This window comes from Xenopus laevis, chromosome 7S, assembly GCF_017654675.1.
Source record: "Xenopus laevis strain J_2021 chromosome 7S, Xenopus_laevis_v10.1, whole genome shotgun sequence".
In the NCBI taxonomy this organism is placed as follows: Eukaryota; Metazoa; Chordata; class Amphibia; order Anura; family Pipidae; genus Xenopus; species Xenopus laevis.
The window spans coordinates 95661826-95687829 of record NC_054384.1 but is presented as its reverse complement, the minus strand read 5'-3'; the positions used below and the strand labels follow the sequence as shown (position 1 = coordinate 95687829).

The window sequence follows — 26004 nt, the reverse complement described above, 5'->3', positions numbered from 1 at the left end:
TCAATTCTATTAGCAATCAGAAGAACTAATGGCGCACATTGTGTTGATACGTCAGTTGGAAAACAAAACTCATCTACTGTGACTAATCAGGTCTACCTGAGAACTTACAGGAGTCTGGAGAAGGTCCATGGGAAGGGACAACCTGCTCGCTTGAAGCTGATAATCAGCCTATAAAATATCTCCCCAGTCTCTTCGATTCAGTCCGGCTTTAGACTGACAACCCAACAAAACTCACCATGATGCCTTTCTGGGCATTGATGTTCCTGGCAGTTGCAGTTATGAATCTTTTAGAGATCCACATTTTGATGGGGCATCAATTTAAATATTTTAACGCGATTCAATCTTATAATTTCTTAAGTAACTTCATTTCAATATTAGGGGGTTATTTATTAAAACTCAATTTTTGTTTCAGTTAAGTTTTGCGCATTGTTTATGGCATTGATATAGACAATAAAGACATACCATACCTTTCATAATTGATGAAAGTCATCAGATTTGGAGTTCAGGAATGGTGCTATAACGAACATAAACATTTATGTAAAAATCACACATCTCAAAATACTGTTGCTGTTATTATTCTTATTTGCAGCTGCAGCTCCTCTGGATGATGATAAGATTATAGGGGGATATGAATGCACCCCTCACTCTCAGCCCTGGCAGGTTTATTTCACCGAAAATGGAGACCGCTGGTGTGGGGGTTCACTGATCTCAGCAAGGTGGATTATTTCTGCTGCACATTGCTACGTTCCGTAAGTATATAACAATGATCTTTCCAATATAAACAATATAAGCAGGTGAACAATAAATAATACCTTCTAGATGGTTACTACGACTTTCCTTAAATTGCCCCTTTCTTCTGGATGTCAGGACAGAAAAAGAAAAGAAGGGGTGCTTTTGCCTCATAAAATATGCTTGTTTTTTTTAGTTCCATGTGTTATTGTTTTGTTTGTTTTGTTCTGTATTTCACGTCCTCTGCCCTTCAGCAGCATGCTCCTCAGTCTCATGAAATGCCTCCAGCCAATGAAAGCATGGTCATATGGCATGTTCCCCACATTCCTATGTAAAATCATGGAAAATGGCTCTCATGAGGGATTACCTTCTCTTAAATCCTGCTTAAACACTGAATGTTTCTTAATTTTATCCAGACCCGAGACCATGGTTGCTCACCTTGGAGAACATGACCTTAATAAGAAGGAGACAACTGAGCAGCACATCCAAGTGGAGAGCATCTACATGCACCACGGCTACAATGAGGATACTTATGACAATGATATCATGTTGGTTAAACTAGCGGAACCTGCTCAGTATAATCAGTATGTACAGCCCATCCCAGTGGCAAGAAGCTGCCCAAAAGCGGCGACTGAGTGCCTTGTGTCTGGCTATGGAAATCTGCTTGCGTATGGTGGTAGGTAGTAAATTCCTTCTCTACTCCAGATGGCATTATGGATAATAAAGAGAAATTAATTTAATTTCTGGGTATTATAGACCATTTTAGCAGCTCTTTTACAAATATACTGTATTTGACATCAGTCCCTGCTCCAGTGGAGCTTACAGTCTATGGTCCCTTATCACATTCATACACACTAGGGTCAAATATGTGTAATAAAGACAGAATAGTGTATAATTATATATTTATTATAAGGTGTCACTTTGTTTTGTAGTGTCCTTTGCTGTCATTTGTGGTATCCTCCAGGGCCGGAACTAGGGGTAGGCAGAAGAGGCACGTGCCTAGGGCGCAATCAAATGGGGGCACCAAGCATGTACCTCTTTCTTGAGCTTACCCCATGTCCGGACCCTTTCTCTCCCACCGGCACTCTCTTCCCCCTTCACAAATTAAAGTATTTCTAGGATGCGCACACATGCGCAGTTTATGCCACACGCAGTTGCTGACGCACGCAGTTCCTGACTTGCACACATGCGCACTTGAGGTAAAGATGGCTGCCAGGTTGCCTTGGGCGCTTGGCTGCCTTGGCCCGGCCCTGGTATCCTCTGACATCTTTTAGATTTGTTACCCAAGCAAAGCCTCCTTTTGCAATATTATGGGAGCTGGAAGTTATTAAATGATATAATATTGTAGCACTGTAGCACTGGAAACATTATTGCCATAGCACAAAATAAGTGTCTAGCTTTGCCCAGTCTGCTGCAGATAATGTTGAGAAAGCAGTTAGTAGTTGTGGTATTTTTAAATATATATTTTAAATGTATTTACAGGTATGAGATTTGTTTTCCGGAAACCCATTAACTCATTATCCAGAAAGCTCCTCGTTACTCCCATAGACTTTTGAAAAAGACTTTAATAAAACAGTAGCTTGTACTTGATTCTAACTAAATATTATTAATCCTTATTGGTAGCAAAAACAACCTATTGGGCTTATTTAGGCTGGTTATTTACTAAACTCCGAATATAAAATTTGACTTTTAAAAAATCACAAATTTTTCGGAATTTATTAAACCCCGGGGATGGAAGTCTAAATCTGAAAATCCGGCATCTCAGACCTGTCGAGGTTGCATATATGGGAGAAGTCCCAATGATTTTTTGATGTGCGCTGGGTTTCATGCAATACCCCGAAGTTTTCTGAGTTTTTGTGCAAAAGTCGCAGTTTTTGGGTTAAAAATACGAAAAAAAATTGTGAAAATCGTATTTTTTTCCCCGCAAAGCAAATTTTAGGAAAATGTAATAATAAATAAGCGTAAAACGCAAAGCGGATTTAATTGGAGTTTGTAGCAGAAAATATTGAGATAAATTCGGACTTTGTTAAAGTTTGAAAATCCAAATCATGAAAAGATCTGTTACCTGGAAAACCCACGGTCCCAAGCATTCTGGACAACAGGTCCCATACCTGCTGTATATAAAGTAAATGTATATATATTTATATGCTGTAATCAATACAATACATTAAATGCAGTGCAATAGGTTGTGGAATGTATACAAACAATGTCCCTGATTATTGCTTACAGTGAAGTACGCTGATCAATTGCAGTGTCTAGATCTGCCCATTCTGTCTGAATCCAGCTGTAAGGCTTCATATCCCAAGAAGATTTCCGAGAACATGTTCTGTGCCGGCTTCCTGGAAGGTGGAAAGGATTCATGCCAGGTATGGAAAAAGAATTTATAAGAATAAAAGTATATATATATATATATATATATATATATATATATATATATATATATATATAGTGAATTACGGTAAGTACACCCTCACACAGTGTCAGACTGGGACACCAGGGGCCCACCCAAAAACCTTAGACCAGGGGCCCACTCTCAGTACTATTATTCTTCCTCTCCTCACTCAACCTCTATTCTCCTAGTCTCTTTTAGTTATACATACTATAATCTATTAATCCATCTATTTAGCCTCTTTGTTCTCATAGAAATAGGGAATGGCCGTGAAATAGGCCGAAAGTTTAGCAGCTCAAGGGCCCACTGACACCTGGGCCCACCGGGAGTTTTCCTTGTATCCCGGTGGGCCAGTCCGACACTGCCCTCGCACTGGCAAAATTTTTGCCCGTTTTGCGGCGAAGCGAAATGCAACAAATTCGCCCCTCACTAAAAACAAGATTAGAATTGATCACATTGCCGAGCACCCTTATTTAGTACGGTATACGTTTAACATTTACTTACAAATATTCTCTTTGCAGTGAGTAACATTTCTATATTTTTTTTTTAAACATCCGTTTTGTATATATTTTCCCTTTTCATTAGGGTGACTCTGGTGGACCTCTGATTTGCAATGGAGAACTCTATGGAGTGGTCTCATGGGGATGGTACTGTGCCAGGAAGGATCTTCCAGGAGTTTATGCTAAAGTCTGTAACTATCTAGACTGGATACAGGACATTACAAATAACAACTAAACACAAACCCTTCAGACTCAATACATGGATATTACAGAGAACAACTAAAACAAGCATCCGACTCATGAACAGTAGACTGAAGTGATTATATCATATAATATATACCGTGTCAATGTATTATTCTATGTGTTCAATTTCAACAAACATAAATAAAACAACTTGAGGCATCAGTCCAGTTTGCATTTTTCTTCGTAATGTATTTACCTGCCGTCGCTATGAACGGAGATGAGACAAAATGGTAAATAAGTGACACAGCCAATCATTTTTAGAATCCTGTTTTTTAAATGTCAGAATGAGATCCCATAGAATTGAACTTGATAGATGTAGCTATGTAACACATTTAGTACAGGTATGGGACCTGTTATCCAGAATGCTCTGGACCTGGGTTTTTCCAGATAACAGATCTTTCCGTAATTTGGATCTTGATACCTTAAGTCTACAAGAAAATGATTTAAAGGGTTCCTTCGCATTTACCAGTGTCGGATTGGCTCACCGGGATACCAGGAAAACTCCCGGTGGGCCCAGGTGTCAGTGGGCCTCTTGCTACAAATCATTTCATGGTCATTCCCTATTTCTTTAGAAGACGGCCATCTGTGTTCATTTAGAATATAAATTTGCAATTTGCAAAATTCATTAGCAAATGTTTTGCCCACCATCAAAGTTGTGGATTGACTCAAACACAGAATGTGTGCATCCATTTTTAAAAGGACAACTGCAGTGCGAATCCAAACACCAGTCCTGTCCAGCTTTATAAATATAAACACACGCAAGGCAAATATATTTACTATGCGAATAATTCTGTGCAGTTTATAAATGAGCCACACAGAAATACATAAAAAGTAGAGAAAGAATAAAGAAGCACGACACTACATGGGTTATTTACTAAATTCTGAATTTCTCTCATGTTTTATAATTAAAAAAAAACCCACAACCAAAGTCCCATACCCAATTTGACCTTGTTTTTTGAATTAATCAGCTTCGGAAAAAACACAATAAAATTGAGCAAAACCATGCATCTTTAGGTTTTTTTCCCCAAATCTCAATTTTTCAGGATTTAGCTTGGAACCACCAAATGTTCCTGTTTTTTTGGCTAAACTAAGTGCAAACCACAATATCTTCAAATTGATTTTGGTGCCTCTCCCATCCACTAATACAAAACCTTAACAGGTCTAAGATGGCGGATTTTCAGATTTGGGCCTTTTTGCAGCTTCAGGGTATAAGAAACCTAGAAAAATTCAAGTTTTTTATGCCACGAAAATTTCTAGTTTGTGCCCCAAAATGTCCAACCAGATGAATTTGAGGTTTAGTAAATAACCACCTACAAGTATACATAAAATAACAAAAGTATAATAAAATGAGAAACAGGGTGAGGGAATTGGGCTGTAGGCAGGGTTGATCCTATCAAATGTGGGGCCCAATTGGGACCATGTTGGCGGGGCCCCTAGACAAAGTGTTGTTGGCTACTGACACACCAAGTATTTAGGAAAATAAGGGCATACAGGCACAAAATAGAAAGGAAAGGGGCAGACAAGGTAAGAGAGTGAGAGGGATGAAATAGGGGCACATAATAGGGGCACACAGGGTAAGAGAGAGAGGGTGGACTGGGCCAATTAGTTTGGGGGGGGGCGATTCAGCTTGGGAGCAGGCTTGGTTGGATTGGGGGCAGGCAAGACCTATCAAGGTTGGAGGAAAGCTGGGCCTATGAGAGTTGGGGGCAGGCTAGACCTATGGATTTGGGGATGGGCTGGACTCTCAAAGTTGGGGGCAGGCCAGGCAGCATCATGTGCTGAGGGAAATTATCTGTGCTGCCCTGTGGTGCGGGGCCCTATTGGGCCCAATTGGTCCAATAGGCCTAAGGCCGGCCCTGGCTGTAGGAAATGTCAGATGAATAAAGTGAATTTCTGCCTCCTGAGGCATAAGCAGACCAGTGTAACGTTCACAGCGGGAAACCGCTGCAACAGGAGTTGAATTCACACTTGGTAGTGCGTGTAGTGGAAGCCCAGGGAAAAAGCCACAAATACTTGAAGCAGGCATGGTGAAATATACAGGATTTAATGGAACTGAAGCAAAACAGGAACAGGTCAAAAATAAAGTCTTTACCAGGCAGGCAATGAAAAGCTGGAACAAAAACACAGGAACAGATTCAGGAACTTGGAACTTGGAATATCGAGGAACAGATTCAGGAACAAAACCAAAAACATTCAGATTTAAACAGATTCAAAGTTTTCCAGGTTTAGGTCAGGAACAAACAGAATACATTCAATGACTCAGCCCTGAGCAAGGCTCAGGGCGTGGTTTATAAAGGGCAATTAATTATAGAACACAAAACACCTGAGGGTAACAAGAAGGGAGGAGACCAGGGAGGAGACAACTGGAAACGTAACAAGATACAGGATCACTATAACAGGATCAGGACCAGCTCCAAGAGCCTCCAGTGGCTCACTTGGTAAGTGCACCGACTGTGCACTTAAAGTCCAGCAACCCCAGTCCCAAGTGATCAAATCCCAGATGGTCCTTACAACCAGTATGGCCACATTAGGCTGCAAACAGGAATGCACAACGTCATCCAAGCAGGGTAAGAATTGATATACAATAATGGAAATGGAAACAATCAAATCTAGTTGCAACTGCCATTGTGAAAGGACACTTATAACAATGCCCAGCAGATATAAGCTAGATTTACTGGAAATGGACAACATCAGCCATTATCTGTGGTGCCCCATACTATTGTGTTAGCAGGGCCCTGCTATAGGCATATGGCAATGTGAGTCATTTAAAAGTGATCACCTTTAAAACATTTTTTCAGTTCAGTTGGTTTCAGACAGTTCACCAGAAATAAAGACTTTTTTAAAAATTTGTGTTTTTCTAATATTGAAGTTTAAAGTTTTATTTTCACCTTCTAAAGTAGCTCTGGGAGGGGCAGTCTCTTTAACTGTTCTAAATAGATACATTTAGTGGGCAGATCTATCTAGGGTCGAATTTTCAAATTTGAATTTTGAGTTTATTTTAGTGTAATTTGACTAGGGAATAGTCCTAATTCGATTTGAGTTTTTAAAAAAAATCGAGATTTGAATTTCAAAATATATCATGTGCTGTCCCTTTAAGAAGTCAAATTCAACTATTCGCCATCTAAAAACTGCCAAATTGCAATTTTAGCCTATTTTTTTATTTTTTTTGAATGAATTTCGATTGGTCTTTTTTTTTTCAAATTTATGCAAGTTTATGGGAGTTTTTACAAATAAACTCAAACATAAACTCAAAATTCAACCCTTGATACATCTGCCTCATAGTTGATACATTTGTTATCTTTGTCCCTGCTGAGCAGAATCCATGAGTTTCATTAAAGGCAGCTGTTAGAATTGATACAATAGTTGCTGATATTCCACAGATACTAATTGTATCGAGTAAATGGAGCAAATTGTAACAGTTCAGATGCTCCTGGATCACTGCATTTCCAGACTGAAACACTAGAGACAGGAACATTGAACTGTAAACCTAAATTTTGTGAAAACATTAAAAAAAAATAAAAGATGGAAAACTATTGAAAAAAGTATTGGTTTATGGTGAACAATCTGAAAAAAATTAACTGAAAATGTTTGGGGGGTGGACAACCTAAAACACAAACTGGTTTAAACCTTGCTGATCCCAAGAGGACGTAAAACCCACTGCTAATCTTTATTATAAAGCAATGAAAGTTACTAATCTTCACCAAGAAACAGCCATTTTATTAACTTAATTAAAAAACATGAACTGAGAATAGAGTGACACCTAGGGGGCCGATTCACTAACTTCGAGTGAAGGATTCGAAGGTAAAAAACTTCGAATTTTGGGCTACTTCGACCATCGAATTGGCTACTTCGACCTTCGACTACTATTCGAACGATTCGAACTAAAAATCGTTCGACTATTTGACCAGTCGAAGTACTGTCTCTTTAAAAAAAACTTCGACCCCCTAGTTCGCCATCTAAAAGCTACCGAAGTCAATGTTAGCCTATGGGGAAGGTCCCCATAGGCTTGGCTAACTTTTTTTGATATTCCTTCGATCGATGGATTAAAATCCTTCGAATCGTTCGATTCGAAGGATTTTATCGTTCGATCGAAGGAATTATCCTTTGATCGTTCCATCGAACTATCTGCGCTAAATCCTTCTACTTCGATATTTGAAGTCGAAGGATTTTAATTCCTAGTTGAATATCGAGGGTTAATTACCCCTCGATATTCGACCCATAGTGAATCGGCCCCCTACTGTCAAGATGTCAAATAGCAGGTACATTTAAAGGAAAACTATACCCCCAAACAATGTAGGTCTCTATAAAAAGATATTGCATAAAACAGCTCATATATAAAATCCTGCTTCATGTAAATAAACCATTTTCATAATATACTTTTCTAGTATTATGTTCCATTGGGTAATCATAAATAGAAAATTGCCACAGAGTTGTGCCTTTTGCTTCCACACTTCTTCCTGTTACAGTTAGAGTTGTAGTATTTCTGGTCAGGTGATCTCTGAGGCAGCACACAGACCATCACAAAATGGTGGCTCAAGGCAAGAGATGTAAAAGGGCAATATTTACTTAAATATATATTCTAGTTTGGTAAGATTCTTTAATATGCCACTTAATATGATATGAACTATCTGTTGCTTAAGTGTTCATTTTGGGGGTATAGTTTTCCTTTAATTCAGTCTGCAGAAATGTATACTTAAAGGATAATAAACCTTTAAAATAAGTCAATGTAAAACAGATGAGACTGCTATTCCAAGCATTTTTGTCATTTACATTCATGTTTTTAAATTTCCAAGATATATGTGAGACTGTTCAAAAGAGTGCTCAAAATCAGTACATCTTTACTCAGTTCAGAAAATCACTGATAATGTGTTGGAATATTTTATTGCTTACAATTTACTGTATTGATGCATTAGCCAAAGTCTGGTAATATAGCTATATTCAGCAGTAAGGAATACAGAGATGTACAATTGTCCACATTATATTTTTTTTTATTACAGGTATGGGACTTGTTATCCAAAATGCTAGGGGCCTGAGGCTTTCCTGATAATGGATCTTTCTGTAATTTTGATCTTCCTATCTTAATTTTACTAGAAAATCATGTAAACATTAATTAAACCCAATAGGCTGGTCTTGCTTCCAATAAGGATTAATTATATCTTAGTTTGGATCAAGTACAAGCTACTGTTTTATTATTATGGAGAAAAAGGAAATCATTTTATTCAAAATGTGGGTTATTTGGATAAAATGGGAATCTATGGGAGACATCCTTTTTGTAATCCAGATCTTTCTGGATAACGGGTTTCCAGATAAGGGATTCCATACCTGTACCAGCACCAACAGGGCTTTGGTTTGTTTCCACCCTTACTCTCACCCCTTTCATGTACGAATGCTTAAAAAGAGAGTCAAATGTTGCAAGCACTAATGCCATTAATTAAAGCATCCAAACAGGATTCTTGCATTTCTCTATAGTTACGCTAAGCACGAATAAGACCAGCCCAGTCTGCTCTGATAAACTGCACACAAGTACAACTATTCATGCTAGGGTGTCCTGACGTGATGGTATTTATAGGGTTCCAACAGTTGGCTGGTTCAACGTGTTCTCTGAAAGTGACATAATTCTCACCCTGAAGAAGCTAGCCACTACTTGCACCAGATTCACAACCCCAAGAAAGCGCAATAATGTTCAATCTCACACATAAATGCTGCTGAATAAAAAGCGTAATAGCTCAAAAACGAATAATAATAAATGAAAACAAATTGCAAATTGCCTCCGGATTTCACTGTCTACATCATACTTAAATCGATTTAAAGGTGAACTAACCCTTTAAATATATCACAATCCCCATTCAACTTATAATCATTGCAGTTTCCACAGTTTTCCAAAGTTTTCCACTGACCTTATAGCACCTCAGCCTCTCAGCACCCCCTTAAATGCATCACAACCACTAAAAATGTCCTCACTGAAAATAACATGCTGCCCTAGGCCCAGGACTTTGTAGCCTTCAATAAATCCAGGCCTGCCTGCTACTTCTGGAGATTAAAAACATTTTGCAGAGCCATATTTGGTGCCTCAAAGGTATTTTTTGGTATATCCTTCAATAATAGTATGAATAGTAGTTTTCTACTGTAACATCAGCATTGAACCTACTGACATAATGATGTCCTTCAAAGAAGGGCATGGAATCCTTGAGAAGGATAGGGGCTATACAAAAAAATTCTTGATGGTCTAAGTCCAGGTCTCTTGGTTTAAAAGCCCTAAGCTAGTTCAACTTTTTGAAATACAGTAGTATGGTATCACTGGTGATCAGATGAACTTGTATGAATCCTGATCCACTGAGAAATGAAGTAATTGACCAAATATAGCTGGTCCGTAACCACTGTGGATAATGGATATATTTGGATATTTGAATTGGAATCTTCTGCATACATTGCTAACGATTTATGTAATTAGAATGAGTTCCAAAAAGAGCAGATACCCATCCGGCTTATTTTATCCTTTTATTAACGTAAGCTATTAGCTATTAGAAGAACTAGTTTCACAAACAGTGTTGATGTTGCCTGGAAAAAAACACTCATCTGCTATGAGTAATTAGGCCTACGCTCATGACCTGAGAACTCGCAGGTGTCTGGAGAAGGTCCATGAGAAGGAAAAAGCTGCTCATTTTTTTGCTGATAACCAACTTATAAATGTTGTCCCCTCTCTGAATAACAGTCTCTTCAGTTCAGTCCAGCTACAGACTGACAAATCAAGAAAACTCACCATGATGCCTCTCTGGATACTATTGTTTCTGGCACTTGCAGGTAAGAGGCTGTATTGAGCGTTGGTCACCAAAATGGAGGGGGAGGCTACATTGGGGGGGGTCTTAAGAAAAAGTGGCAGTGAGACTCATCCTAATGTGAGTTTACTTTTTTAGATACACCAGCTTGAAGATCAGTTAGGGGGAGATTTGTGGTGAAAAATTTCCAAGATATTCTTGGAAGCCTCACTTGGAGACTGGCCTCCAAGTGAGGCTTAACATAAAAAGGTCTGATAACCACTGCTCTAGAAATCATTAGAAGTAATATTGGTCTAATGATGAAATATATAACATGATCAGATAATGTGAGATAGTGTGAGCTCTACGTTTAGCAGTTCTGTATCTTTTTCAAGTTTTAATTTGTAACGTAATCGAATTACCATGTTATATGTTCAACTAATAGATATTTAATAAAGTCTGTTTTTGCCTATACCAGTACAGTCATTTTTATAAAATTTAGAACAAAGTCCCAGGGGTGGACACAGTAAAGTAAAGGGCTCCTGACTACCTGGTCATTGACCTATGTCCTAAAATTTCAGAAGCCCTACATAGTGGGGGATGGGGGTGCTGGTCCACTATTATTTCAGATAGCTGAATCTTAAAGGGCATGTAAAGGCAAAAAAATAAAATCCCATTTTTACTTTCTTTAATGAAAAAGAAACCTATCTCCAATATACTTTAATTAAAACATGTGTACCGTTATTATAAGAAACCTGACTGTATGCAGTGAAATTCCCCCTTCATTTACTGCTGTGGATAGGAATTGTCAGACAGTCCCTAACTGCTGAGCAGGGAAACAATCATACTTATGAACAGCAGGGGGAGCCCCTGCCTTACTTCCCAGCCATGCAGAACTCAAGCAGCTTTGTTTATGATGATCCCTAAGTAGCCCAGACCACACTGAGCATGTGCACAGTCTTAGTCTTGCAAAGATGTTTAACAAAGTTACAAGATGATGACCCCCTGTAGCCAACTTTGAAAGCATAAAACATTTGTTTGAATAGGCTTATGGTGCAGTAAGTTCATGTTTATATTTAGTAAACAAAATATAGCATTTCTAGCCTTATTCTACTTTAGACTTTACATGCCCTTTAAGTTTACAAGGGATTAAACAGTTGTTTAAATTGTTTGGTGGACACATGTTGCACAGGCTATATTTACAACCATGCTAAGTTTTCCACTACTCATATTTCTAAAGAATAACATAATATTTTGTAAAGATATCAGCTACTAAAATTGATAAATTCCCTCAAATTAGCAGTCCAAACCTGCTGCTACAAATTAGATACAAGTCCCACAATATTGTTATTATTACTCTTATTTCCAGCTGCTGCTCCTCTGGATGATGATAAGATTGTGGGAGGATATGAGTGCATCCCTCACTCTCAGCCTTGGCAAGTTTATTTCACACAGAATGGCCTGGTCTTTTGTGGGGGATCCCTAATCACACCAAGGTGGATTATTTCTGCTGCTCATTGCTACCGGGCGTAAGTATATCACAATAATCTTTGTATGCAGAGAAGGGCTGTCAACAGCAACAATAATGAATATTACAAATTAGTAATTTCTATCAAGTATGCCGTTTTTTTTATTACTATTATTCCCTTAGCCCATTGCATACTGATCCTATACCTTGTAATCAAGCTGTGAGCAGAAAGCAACGTTGGTGGCACAGTAGACTAGACACAGGACATAATTGTTTCCCATATAAACATTAGATAAATATTAATAACAACGAAAATTCCGGTTTAATCATTCACAAATGTCTTCATTCATAACTAGATACACAAGTTTCCCAGCTTGCTGGACTGTGTAAACAATACACATTGCAGTGTAAAGTATAAATGTAGGAGAGATGTACAGTGAGAAGAACATCAGTGTATTTATAATTAGCTTAATGGTCCCGTATTCTATGTGTTTGGTCCTTGACCAGCATGCTCGTCCATCTTATTAATCATTGAAATGAAAGCATAGTCACAGACCACCAAAAGCCATGGAAATCTGCTCTAAACAAGGATCAGCAAATATTGCCTTTTCTTAAACCTTCCCTACAGATCCCACTGACTGTTTTTGACTTTTATCCAGACCCAAGACCTTGGTTGCTCACCTGGGAGACAATGACCTTACAAAGGAGGAAGGAACTGAGCAGCACATCCAAGTGGAGAACATCTATAAACACTTCAGCTACAAAGACAATGGCCTTGACCATGATATCATGTTGGTTAAACTAACAGAACCTGCTCAATATAACCAATATGTTCAACCCATCCCAGTTGCAAGAAGCTGCCCAAGAGAGGGAACTAAATGCCTTGTGTCTGGCTATGGAAATACACTTTCAGATAATGGTAGGTAGCAAATTACTTCACCTCATGTAGGATAATTAAAAAAAGGTGTCTTACTAAGGGGAAATACACCTATTGTAGTAGCTAGAAGAGGATTACTGTAGTTACATGTCCTCATACAACCTCAGCAATATAAATCCATACTGTGATGGACATAGAGTGATGACTAAATGCTGGATCTGCTGGAAGAACAAGGAAGACAAACATTAGATTGATTAACATGGGTTACAATCTGTCTCTGTCTCACAGAGACCTCTGTTACCCCAATGAATACAGTGCCACATATTTTTATTTTGTTTATATATTTACTTTTTGTTTATTTTATCTTACAGTAAAATTCCCTGATATATTGCAGTGTGTGGATGTCCCAGTCCTGTCTGACTCCAGCTGTAAGGCTTCATATCTCGGAATGATCACCGAGAATATGTTCTGTGCCGGCTTCCTGGAAGGTGGAAAGGATTCATGCCAGGTGTGTACATTACAATGGAGGAAGAGGGGCAGAGATAGAGAGATATACATGGATAGATCAGAGCCCGGGCCAAGCCGGTCAGGCACCCTAGGCAACCTGCCAGGTCACGGCGCCAGCTGGGCGCGCGTCTGGCGTATTGCTGCTCCCGCGTGCATTTTTGTGATTTATTATACGCTGAGGATGGAAAAGTTTGAATCCGAAAATCTCAGCCCTGCTGAGGTTGTATATATGTCAATGGGAGAAGTCCCAAAGATATCCTGATCTGTGCTGGGTTTCATGCAATAATCCAAAGATTTAGTGGTTTTTGGGCAAAAATCCAAAATAATATGAGTTTCAGATGGAAAATCCGGAAAAATTCATACAATCCAAATTTTTCACGTTTTTTTTTGGAACAAACCAGGCTAGCATAGAAGCTAGGGAAATTAAACTGCAGAGCAAGTAGCTTACTAAGTGAGCACTAATGGAAACTGTTCACAAATATTCAATTCATTTTAAGAAGGTATCAACGTTTTTTAACATATCCTCTTCAAAATTATATTTTAATAAAATGTATTCTTTCTATAATTGTAAAATTATTTTCGTTTATGTTTTTTCTTTGTTTTTTTACAAGGTTGATTCTGGTGGACCAATGGTCTGTAATGGAGAACTCTTTGGAGTGGTCTCATGGGGACGGGGCTGTGCACTAAGCAATGCTCCAGGAGTGTACGCTAAAGTCTGCAACTATCTGAATTGGATGCAGGACATTATAGAGAACAACTGATAGTAGAGCACTGAAGTGATTCTATCATAGTATATATAACATGTAACATCTACAGCGCCCAGAGTTCTCTTCCTCCTCCAGTTTATTATATCATTATTCCGTACTGCACTTTTTAACCGTATACAAAATAGCCAACAATAGTGATTAAATATGTTGTTCTATGTGTAAATGTCAACAACCATGAATAAAACAACCTAAGGCATCAATCTTATTTGGCTTATTACTTTTATTATATGTTTATATATACTGCAACGCTCTGCACCATGGCTGTGCAAGAAGTCATCCAAGCCCTTCTTAAAGGAGAACTCAACCCGTAGTTTAAAAAATAACCCTACCCTGGGTAGACCCCCCCCTCGCTCCTCCCCCTCAGCCTACCTGCCCCCTGGACAAATGCCCCTAATGTTTTACTCACCCCTCCATGCAGATTCTGGCCTCAGGGTTCACAGCAACCATCTTCTTCATCTCCAGTAATCTTTGTGTATTGGCGGCATTTTCATCACATGCGCAGTTGGAGTAAATTTCTGACATTTTTGGAAATTTTTGTGACTTTCGGCGCATGCGCAGTAGTTAGGGACCAGAAATATTCTCCAACTGCGCATGCGCCAAAACTTCAGATAAAGATCAAAGAAAGAAGATGGCTGCCATGAACTACGAGGCCAGAATGTGCACGGAGGGGTGAGTAAAAATTAGGGGCATTTGCCCGGGGGGGGGGGGGCAGGTAGGCTGGGGGGAGGAGGGGGGTCTATGCAGGGTAGGGGGGAGGGTTTTTTTCTATTACGAGTTGAATTCTCCTTTAAAGGTATTAATGTTAGGTATACAGTATGTATGACAGCATCCACAGTACCATATTGTATTGGACAAATAAGTGGAAAGCATAACATGAACTATATATTTATATATATATATATATATATATATATATATATATATATATATATATATATATATATATATAAAAATTACACAAAGTTTAACCCCAGCACTCCAATATAGAACCCCAAGAGAAACCTATTTTTGCACAGCTGAACTGTAACTAGTAAAAAAGACACTTTTAGTTACAAAGTTTGTACAAAATATGCATAAGCTGACGCGCCCCGTCAAGGCAGTGTCCAGTGGTTTTCTCTTTATTTAGCATGATCTCTTCCAAAAACACCATTGAATGGGGGTTGGGAGAGCAAGCATTAAGGAGAGAGCCACCAACCCCAGCACTCTATATTGGAGTGCTGGGGTTAAACTTTGTGTAATTTGTTTATCAAGCCTCACCCACGTGCACCCAATAAAAAGGGATGAGCTGCAGTTTATTGTGTTTTATTTTATAGTATGGGGAGGTGGCTCTCTCCTTAATGCTTGCTCTCCCAACCCCCATTCAATGGTGTTTTTGGAAGAGATCATGCTAAATAAAGAGAAAACCAGGTATGGTCTTTCTCCCCCCAAAAATAACACTTTTTTCACTTAGGTAGGACTGACGCATGGACACTGCCTTGACGGGGCGCGTCAGCTTATGCATATTTTGTACAAACTTTGTAACTAAAAGTGTCTTTTTTACTAGTTACAGTTCAGCTGTGCTACAATGTTAGCCTATGGGGACCTTCCCCATAAGTTTTCTAAGCTTTTTCCGATCTAAGGAAAATCCTTCGATCGATGGATTAAAATCCTTAGAATCGTTCTATCAAAGTATTTGCGGTAAATCCTTCGACTTCGGTATTCAAAGTCGAAGGATTTTATCAAAGTCGAAGAATATCGAGGGTTAATTAACCCTCGATATTGGACCCTTAGTAAATGTGCCCCTGTGTGTGCAACATTGAGTTTTGTATATATATATATATATATATATATATATATATATATATATATATATATATATATATATATATATATATATATATATATATATATTTAAAAGTATCAGATAATATTCTGATAATATTCTGTTATGAAATGGTCTTCCTTTGGATACCCAACTGCTTCACTTTACATGCGGGTCTGAAAGATGGGAAAGGTTTGCTCACCAACTGCAGAACAAGGAGGGTTTACTAAGTAAGTACTAATGGGAACTGGCCGAAAACTTGTTCATACACACTCCCTGTACCTCTATAAAATTATTATTAAAAATGATTATATTATATAATAAAATAATTGTTATTATTATTATTATTATTATTATTATTAAGGGGCAGATTTACTAAGGTTCAAGTGAATTTTCGAAGTACAAAAAGTTTGAATCTTGAAGAAATTTTTTGAATACTTCGAATAGGATACTACGACTTCGAAGTGCTATGTTAGCTTATGGGGACCTTCCAGAGCAATTTTCTATGTTTTTATTATCGAAGGAAAATCGTAGAATCGTACAATAAAATCGTTTGAATCGTACGATCTGAAGTACGATCAGATTACTACGATCGGAATACAATCGTACGATGAATAAAATCCTCCGACTTCGAATTCGAATGTCGGAGGATTCTATTCGATGGTTGAATTTCAAAGTATTTTTCACTTTGAAATTCGACCCTTGATAAATCTGCCCCTATGTCTTAAGAACAAGGTACTGTTTTATCATTACAGAGAAAAAGGAAATCATTTTTTAAAATGTTAATTATTTGATCATAATGGAGTCTATGGGAAATGGCCTTGCTGTAATTTGGAGTTTCTGGATAACGGCTTTACAGATAACACATCCCATACCTGTACTTACCACCCATACAGTTACATAAGGTGGATGATAACTGGGATCATGTAAAATAATAATATTACAGTCAGTCTGTTTCATGAACAACCCTAGCCTATTCCATTTCCTTAGAGCAAGTAAGTCAGGATGCCATGATGTTTCAGGCAATTAACAAATTGTTCATTTAGAATAGATCATTTACTCATTCGGTTTAATTGTAAATGAAACCTTATTCCCTAATTTCCTCATCTGATCAATAATAGACTTTTTCACTTGGCATCCTTGCTATCTGCACCACAGCAAAGACTAATTTTCAGCTTCATCATTGAGGAAGAATTCAAGAAGCGTCCTATTTACCATCTATCCCTCTTACTACATCCAACTGACGCTCTAGAGCAGGGATACTCAACCTTTTTTACCTGTGAGAGACATTCAAATGTAAAAAGAGTTGGGGAGCAAGCATGAAAAAGGTTTCTTGGGATGCTAAATAAGTGTTGTGACTCATTATTTGGTTGCTCCTATGTGGACTGGCAGCATACAGGAGACTCTGTTTGGCAGTACCCTGTTTTTTTTCAACCAAAACTTGCCTCCAAGCCAGGAATTCAAAAATAAGCAGCTACTTTGAGGCCACTTAGAGTCACATCAAAGGTGTTGGTGAACAACTTGTTACTCGTGAGCCACTGGTTGGTGATCACTGATCTAGAGGCCACTGGATTCTCTGACTATTTATTAGGGATGCACCGAATCCAGGATTCGGTTCGGGATTCTGCCAGGATTTGGCTTTTTTCAGCAGGATTCGCATTCGGCCGAATCCTTCTGCCTGGCCGAACCGAATCCGAATTTGCATATGCAAATTAGGAACGGGGACGGAAATCACGTGACTTTTTGTAACAAAACAAAGAAGTAAAAAATTTTGCGCTTTCCCACCCCTAATTTGCATATGCAAATTAGGATTTGGTTCGGTATTCGGCCAAATCTTTCTCAGCGGATTCAGGGGTTCGGCCGAATCCAAAGTAGTGGATTCGGGGCATCCCTACTATTAATGAATTTAAATAGCTGCCAAAGGCTCTTGTTGTGTGTTTTTTCATGCCCTCCCCTCTTTAGGTTGCAGGGCAATTTGTTTCCATTCAGCAGAAGCTACTGTAGATACAGTAAATATTGTTTTCTACTGTAAGGGGGTTATTTATCAAAGTCCAAATTTATGTCAATATGCTCTGCTACAAACTCCGATCAAATCTGCTCGGGTTTTTTATGATTTTTATTATTATATTTTCCCAAAAATTTGCTTTGCAGAAAAAAATCCTATTTTCAAGATTTTTTGTAAATTTTTCATCCGATTTTCAAGATTTTTCACCCGAAAACTCAGACAACTTCGGGGTATTGCACGAAACCCAGCGCACATCAAAAAATCTTTGGGACTTCTCATTAACTTATTTGCAACCTCGACAGGTCTGAGATGCCGGATTTTATGATTCGGACATTTCCATCCTCAGGGTTTAATCAATTATGAAAAATTAGTGATTTTTTAAAAGTCAGTTTTCATAAAAAAAAATTCATGATTTTTGCATTCAGAGTTTAGTAAATTTTACGTATAACATATGCATTATATACTTATAATACACAAGAACCCAGAATACCATGTAAATGATCCTTATATATTATAAGTGGTGCTTATTGATACCCCTTTTTGTATGATGCTATGTGGCAGATTTATCAAGGGTCGAATCTTGAGTTTATGGGAGTTATTTTAAACTCCCATAAACTCTAAATTCTGGGGGGAAAAAACAACAAATTTTATTTAAAAAATCAAATTTTTTAAATTCGGGTGAATAGGATGGACCCGCAAACTCGAATCGAATTCAAATCAATTTTGATCGAATTTTGATTTGAGCTTTTTCAACAACAAAAAAAATTATATTTTTAAAAATCCACCAAATGACTCAAAATTGGAGGTCCCCCCTTAGGATAAAACACCAATTCTACATCTCCTAGGGCCCTACGCGTTTCGTACTTCTAGGGTACTTAATCATGGGCTGAATGAATACAGTTACCAGTTTGTTTGATGATTGGATTCAAAAAGGCAGTTTTGAGGCTTCACAGATCTATAGTGCTCTGATTTATTAAGCACTAATAAAAAGACTAAGCTGATGGAAAGCTGTACTTAAAGGGATTTTGCCACAGGAAAACATATTCTTTTTACAAAATACATCAGTTGAAAGCTCTCCTCTTATGGAATCCTGCATTGAAATCCATTTTTCAAAAGAGCAAATCACTTTTTTGGTAATATTTGATTTAGAAATTTTACATGGGGTCAGCCATGCTGTCAGTTTCCCAGGGGCCCTCAGTCATGTGATTTGTGCTCTGATAAACCAGTCACTCTATACTACTGCACACGGGCTGACAAAAAGCTGCCCATAGACTGAGTCAGCAGCTTATTGGCCTGTGTGTGGGGCCATCCAACGGGCTTCCCCGATCGATATGTGGCCGAAAGTCAGGCAGATCTCGATCGGGCAGGTTAAAAAATCCCATTGGATCGTGGGCACATCTGTAAGTTTATGCGGTCCTGCGATCCAACCGCCCATTTGGGATGCATTATGATCTGATAGTTGGGCCCTAGGGCCTACGATTGAATCAGCCCGATATCGCCCACTTCAATGTGGGCATATTGAAGAGAGATACTCTCTTTTGGCGACATCGCCAAACGAGCGAATCTCTACGTCTACATACCTCCTAACTGTCCTTTTTTCGGAGGGACAGTCCCTCTTTTGACAGCTCAACCCGCAGTCCCTCATTTGTACTGGAAAGTCCCTCTTTTCTCTGCACTGAACAGCCAGAAAAAGAAACAAAGTTTCTCACTTAATTGGCTTTTAGCAGAGAGCCCAGAACAGGTAACAGGTGCAAATAAGATACTTTGTAACAATTTTGAGACACAAAAACACAGTTTAAATAAGGAGAAATATTTTCAAACTTTCATAACCTGCCAAATTTTGTAAAACGAACATGGTAATTAGGGGGTATGGCCACAGAAAGGGTGTGGTCAAAAAAATTGCTGTGCTTGTCCCTCTTTTTACTTCCAAAATGTTGGGAGGTATGCGTCTATGGTCTCCTTAAGAAATTAACTAGATAACAGCACCCTGCATTGCTAAACCTGCTTTGCTAAACTGTCCCCATACCCCACCTAGTGGTAGATATGAAAATAGCACTCAGTAGTAACACCCAAGCCCAACCAAGACCCCTCCAATGACATTAAGTAGAAAAAGCAGACAGTGCTGGTTATTTCTTAAAGCACAGGATCAGGCACAGTGACCTTAGAGGACTGCCTACACACCAATATTACAACTAAAAAACTACATATATCAGTTCAAGAATCAAATTTTAAATGGGAGAATTAATTATTTGCAACCTGCACAGTGTTAATAAAAACGACACGGTAACATTTGTGACAGAATCCCTTTAATGTACACAAACAAAACTTTGATTATCAGCTACATACAAAAGATAGTGAACAGCAGCCAGGAGAAGAACATATATACTGTCCGTGCACAAAACACTCTATATGCTTATGCAATAGAGTAGAGAGGCTTTCTTCAAAAAAAAAAGTCCTAAAAAACGCTGGCGTCTTTTACTTTTTTAAGGGTGATAGGCTGAAAAAGATCGAAATTTTTTTGGGGGTACCCTCCTTCCACCCTACATTTCCTAACATATGGCAACTCAACGATACAGTGGGCACATGTATAGGGCAATAGATAGTGTAATGTAGTTGCTGCAGCATATGCGTCCATTATATTTTAACTTTGCACCGTATGCAAATTAGGCATCGCTAGCGTAACTTCGCTTTGCCTGACAAAGTAACGGTTGCGCAACTTCACTACCGTTCACTTCCCTGAGCGCAATTTCACATTTTAGTGAATTTGAAACTACGCCTGGCGAAGTGCGGTGAAGTGTGACGAAGCTGTCGATGGCGCAACTTAGGATCTTAGATTAAATTTGCCCATAAGACTCTGAACTGTTACAATTTTGCAACATTTAGTTGATACATTTCTCAGCAGCATCTGTGGAGTATTAGTAACTATTGTATCAAATCTAACAGCTGCCTGTAATGAAACCCAGAGATTCTGCTCAGCAGGGACAAAGATAAGAAATGTATCAACTAAATGTATCAATTTAGAACGGTCGGCGACCCCCCGCCCAGAGCTGCTTTAGAAGGTGAAAAATGACACTTTACAATTCAATATTAGAAAAACTGTGACACATAGAAAATAGAAAGTCATTGGAAAAAGTCGTTATTTCTGGTGATCTGTCTGAAAACAACTAGTTGTTTAAAGGTGAACCCCCCCCCTTTAAGTTAAAGGTACTGGTCTACTATTACACTGCAAAAGGAAATAATTTTTTTAAAATTTTCATCAATTAATTAATTTGGAAAAAAGGTGCTTGCAAGGGGACATGATTACACTTTACAAGTACATTAGAGGACATTATAGACAAATAGCAGGGGACCTTTTTACCCATAAAGTGGATCACCGTACCCAGGGCCGCCATCAGGGGGGGACAGGGGGGACAAGCGTACCGGGCCCGGGCATGAAGGGGGGCCCGGCAGCGCTGCATTTTTTTGAAGATCCGGGCCCCCCTTACGAGCGCCCGAGCCGTACGTCTTGCCTCTTCAGTGCCGAATGCGGAAGTGCCGAAAAGCCGAAGCCGATGCGACGAAAAGACCCGAAGTCACGGAAAAAGCCGAAGTCCCGAAGTCACGAAGCGCCGAAAAGACCCGAAGTCACGAAAACAGCCGAAGCCGAAGTCCTGAAGCAGCGCAAAGACCCGAAGTCACGAAAACAGCCGAAGCCGAAGTCCTGAAGCGGTGAAAAGACCCGAAGTCACGAAAGGAGGCGAAGTTGAAGTACTGAAGCCATGAGTTCAATTCTACTGAACACCAGTTTGTGTTTTTTTTTTTTTTTTTAATCCCCTGGCCACCAATGTATTATTTTAATATTCTATAGGCCCCTGCCACCAATCTTTTTTTTAAAACTTTTGTTTTTGGAGCCCCAATTTTTTTTTTAACTCGTAAGGGGCCCCTTGCCACCATTGTTTTTTTTGGGTTTTTTTTTTAAAAAAAAAATTAATTTTCTTTTTGGTGGCCCCAAATTTTTTTAACTTGTAAGGGGGCCCCTGCCACCAGTTTTTTTTTTTTTTTTCAAAAAAAAATTATTTTTTTTTTAAATTTTTTTTGGGGCCCCAATTTGTTTTTAACTTGTAAGGGGGCCCCTGCCACCATTTTTTTTTTTTTCAAAAAAAATTTTTTTTCTCCAAATTTTTTTTTTGGGGCCCCAATTTGTTTTTAACTTATAAGGGGGCCCCTGCCGCCAATGTTTTGTTTTTTTTTCAAAAAAAAATTAATTTTTTTTCAAATTTTTTTTTGGGGCCCCAATTTGTTTTTAACTTAGAAGGGGGCCCCTGCCACCAATGTTTGTTTATTTTTTAGTTTCTTTTAAATTTTTTTTTGTTGGGGCCCCAAGTTTTTTTTAACAGGGGGCCCCTGCCACCAATGTTTTTAAAAAAAAAAAAAATTTAATTTTTTTTTTTTTGGGGCCCCAATTTTTTTTATAAGGGGGCCCTGACCATCAATAGCTTTTTACAACTTGTGTGGGGGGGGTTACTTTTTTAGCGCTGATGTCTGTGTGGTCTTTTAACTGCGATGTGGGCGGGATATGGGGCGGAGCTTGGTCGTCAGTGTGGGCGGGGCCCAGGGGGCCCCAAAAATTTTGTTGTACGGGGCCCCGTGATTTCTAATGGCGGCCCTGACCGTACCAGAGGCCACCCCTTTAGACTTGAAGAAAAGAACTTTCATTTTAAGCAACGTAGGTGGTTCTTCACAGTGAGGACTGTGAGGTTGTGGAGGTTATTGTCTATAATGTCCTCTAATGTACTTGTAAAGTGTAATCATGTCCCCTCGCAAGCGCCTTTTTTCTAGAGAAAACAACCCCAACTTTGACAGTCTCCCCTCATAATTTAAGTCTTCCATCCCTCTAACCAGTTTAGTTGTACTTAGTCTCTGCACTCTCTCCAGCTCATTTATATCCCTCTTAAAGGGCATGTAAAGTCTAAAATAGAATAAGGCTAGAAATGCTGTATTTTGTATACTAAATATAAACATGAACTTACTGCACCACAAGCCTAGTCAAAAATAATTTATGCTTTCAAAGTTGGTTACAGGGGCTCCCCATCTTGTAACTTTGTTAAACATCTTTGCAAGACTAAGACTGTACACATGCTCAGTGTGGTCTGGGCTGCTTAGGGATCGCCATAAACAAAGCTGCTTGAGTTCTGCATGGCTGGGAAGTAAGGCGGGGGCTCCCCCTGCTGTTCATAAGTATGATTGTTTCCCTGCTCAGCAGTTAGGGAACATCTGACAATTCCTATCCACAGCAGTAAATGAAGGGAGAATTTCACTGCATACAGTCAGGTTTCTTATAAAAACGGTACACATTTATTTTGGAGATATATTTCTTTTTCATTAAAGAAAGTAAAAATGGGATTTTATTTTTTTGCCTTTACATGCCCTTTAAGGACTGGAGTCCAAAACTGCACTGCATACTCCAGATGAGGCCTCACCAGGGACCTATAAAGAGACATAATTGTGTTTTCATCCCTTGAGTTTATGCCCTTTTTTATGCAAGACAGAACTTTATTTTCTTTAGGAGCCACAAAATGGCACTGCCTGGAATAAGACAACTTGTTATCCACAAAAATCCCTAGATCCAGCTCTGGAGTTGTAAAGATGTTTAGCAAATCTCATACTGAGACCTCAGAGACTGTCTGGCACAGTAATGTCATAAGTGCTGCTTGGTTGCAATTATTAATCCCCCAATACACAGAGGGGCCTATTTATCTTACTTTGTAAAATATTTGATGCTGAACAACTGCGTAAAAAGCTGTGTAAAGTAAATGGCATATTGTAAGTGTGTATTTTATCTTACACCACTTTAACACTGCATTTGACTCTATTATTTTGCACCACTTCAGATTTGTGTAATCTGCTTATTTTATGTCTGATGTGTACACATTATGCTATTTTACTGTTGCTTAAATTTGTTATGTATCCTGATAAATACACAGACACTTTCCAAGATGGTGACCCCCTGTGAAAAGTTTGAAGTCCTGGATCATTGCTGCTATTGACAAGCTGAAACTTTAGGCGGGTGCAATGAGGTCAATATCTATATAATATGTAATTTTTTTGCCATATTCATTTTTGCAGTTTAGTTCTCCTTTAAGGGTTAAACAATCCTATACTGAGTGGAGACGTCAGCGCTACATTCACAGAGCATTCCATTCTCTTATAATAAGTGGAGGCTCAGGTTTGCTGTTAGCTAACAGTGGTGCCATTTTACATACTATTGTGCTTATACATTTACTAGCAGTTCAATGTGCAGTGAAAACATTTGCAAAATGTTTTTGACACCAGTAACAATTCCAATGAGGCTACAATTAATAGGCGCCCATTGACTAATGGGCGTCTGAATTGTCACGGGCGTCTGTCGGAATTGTCAATAAAAATTTGACTCCAGCGTCAAAATTTGTGTTTTGCAGAATTTTCACTGTTTCACTAATTGGAAATGGGAGAAATTTGGCCATCACTATTGGTGATCCTTTCCGCAGCACTGGAAATCCCACAGAGTATCTTGCTGCTTGCCAACTTTCCTTGCTCCTGAGCTCACCCACTCGTGTCCCTGGCCAGCGGCTTAGTCACCACAAAGATGCTAACCCATACTGATCTCCTCATTGGAGCTTATAGCTGCTTACTAAATAATATGCCACTGCCTTTCACTCCTATGTCTATAACAAGAACTAGTACCACTAACTAAACTTTTCCTAACTGGTCCTGACACTTGCTCATACCCAATCCTGTACCCACCTCCTCACTAAGTTGGATTCAGGAAAACAGCCCTGAGCAAATGTGTTGGATTTCACTAAATTGCTATTACAGTATGTCAAACTATACCCAGGAAAGGGAAAAAAGTCCCCCAGTGCTTACTGAGGACCAGTGCCAGACTGGGCCAGTGGGACACTGGGAAAAAACCTGGTGGGCCTGGCTCTTGTGGGCCCCACCGGCCCAGATCCAGTCCCTGCTGCAATCTGTCGCTGCAGCTGACTTCCTTCTCCTGCCCCAGAAAGGTAAGTGCAGAGACAGGGAGGCCGCTGTAGGAAGGTTGAGGGGTTGGCTTTGTTGGGGATGGTTTTGTGCCAGGGGAGGGAGGCGTAGGCGGCCCTAAGGCAGCAGCCCCGGTGGGCCCCAGGGCCCCCAGTCTGGCCCTGCTAAAGGACCACCAAAGGCACACAAAGTTAAGGTGGAACTGCCTTAAAATATATCTAACCCTCAGGGTCTCTACAATACATGAGAGAACATGAAGGTGCAGGAAAGTGGACTGGTAGGTATTAACTTTTGCATTAAAGGCTTCAGAAAAAGGTCCTTTAATTTGCTAGGGTTCATGTTAAGTGGCAACTATACACCTTGATTTGGTATTTAACATGATGAATAGGCCTAATGATGAGCATACGTTTTGCCTATTTCGTTAAGTAATATCTGTTTTTTATTATTTCTTGCACTAAACCAGAAAACTAAACCAAAAATGAAATTTTTTAGCATTTCACAGTATTGCTGAGTCAGTCTTTACGAACAAGTTAGAAAACCAAATTAAAAGTCCACAGAAAAGCCCTCTGCATAAGGAGCCTCTATCAGAAGGCCTAAAAAAGCCTAGGGTTTGAGCAGAAAAAAAAGAAACTGAAGTAAAGTAGAATTGAAGAACAGAAGAGATAAATCAAGGGTGGGCCATTCACATGGTGAAACTGTTTCATACATAGCCTGTGCCCCTGATCTTTTCATTACCAAGCATCACCCCAAATTCGTGCTCACGCCAATGGAAGAATAGGAGCACTCACCAAATTTTTACAGTTGCCAAATTATTACCAACCAAACAAGGGAGTCAGTTCACGATCAGTTTTTGTCACATGGACACATTAAACACAATTTTGTAGCACATACAGATTTAATCAATTGTTATCATATTGATGAACTGATATTTTGCCATTCCAATAAACGATAGACCTCATTGTAG

At 39.0% G+C, this 26004-nt stretch overlaps 2 protein-coding genes across 3 annotated transcripts; both read left to right on the top strand.

Moving 5' to 3' along the window:
• The first annotated feature begins 221 nt into the window (after positions 1-221).
• LOC108697257 (trypsin-3-like) lies at positions 222-3873 on the top strand. 2 transcript variants are annotated; one of them, XM_041570727.1, is made up of 5 exons: positions 222-270; positions 584-749; positions 1146-1405; positions 2959-3095; positions 3704-3873. In XM_041570727.1, exons 1-5 carry the CDS (start codon positions 237-239, stop codon positions 3851-3853), a joined length of 747 nt encoding a protein of 248 aa, XP_041426661.1. In that variant the 5' UTR covers positions 222-236; the 3' UTR covers positions 3854-3873. The 2 variants fall into 2 exon arrangements, with proteins under 2 accessions (XP_041426661.1, XP_041426660.1); XM_041570726.1 differs by having other exon boundaries at positions 222-276; positions 590-749.
• Positions 3874-10589: 6716 nt separating this feature from the next.
• On the top strand, positions 10590-14440 carry prss1.2.S (protease, serine, 1 (trypsin 1), gene 2 S homeolog). Its single transcript, NM_001092116.1, is given in 5 exon segments — positions 10590-10662; positions 11986-12145; positions 12744-13003; positions 13333-13469; positions 14080-14440. Coding segments are annotated over 5 exon segments (747 nt in total). The 5' UTR covers positions 10590-10622; the 3' UTR covers positions 14230-14440.
• Positions 14441-26004: the final 11564 nt, after the last annotated feature.

Coding starts and splice junctions, on each gene's coding strand:
- LOC108697257 (XM_041570727.1), top strand. CDS start 237: ATGATGCCTTTCTGGGCATTGATGTTCCTGGCAG. Junction 271..583: donor GGCATTGATGTTCCTGGCAG/TTGCAGTTATGA, acceptor TATTATTCTTAT/TTGCAGCTGCAGCTCCTCTG. Junction 3,096..3,703: donor GTGGAAAGGATTCATGCCAG/GTATGGAAAAAG, acceptor CCTTTTCATTAG/GGTGACTCTGGTGGACCTCT.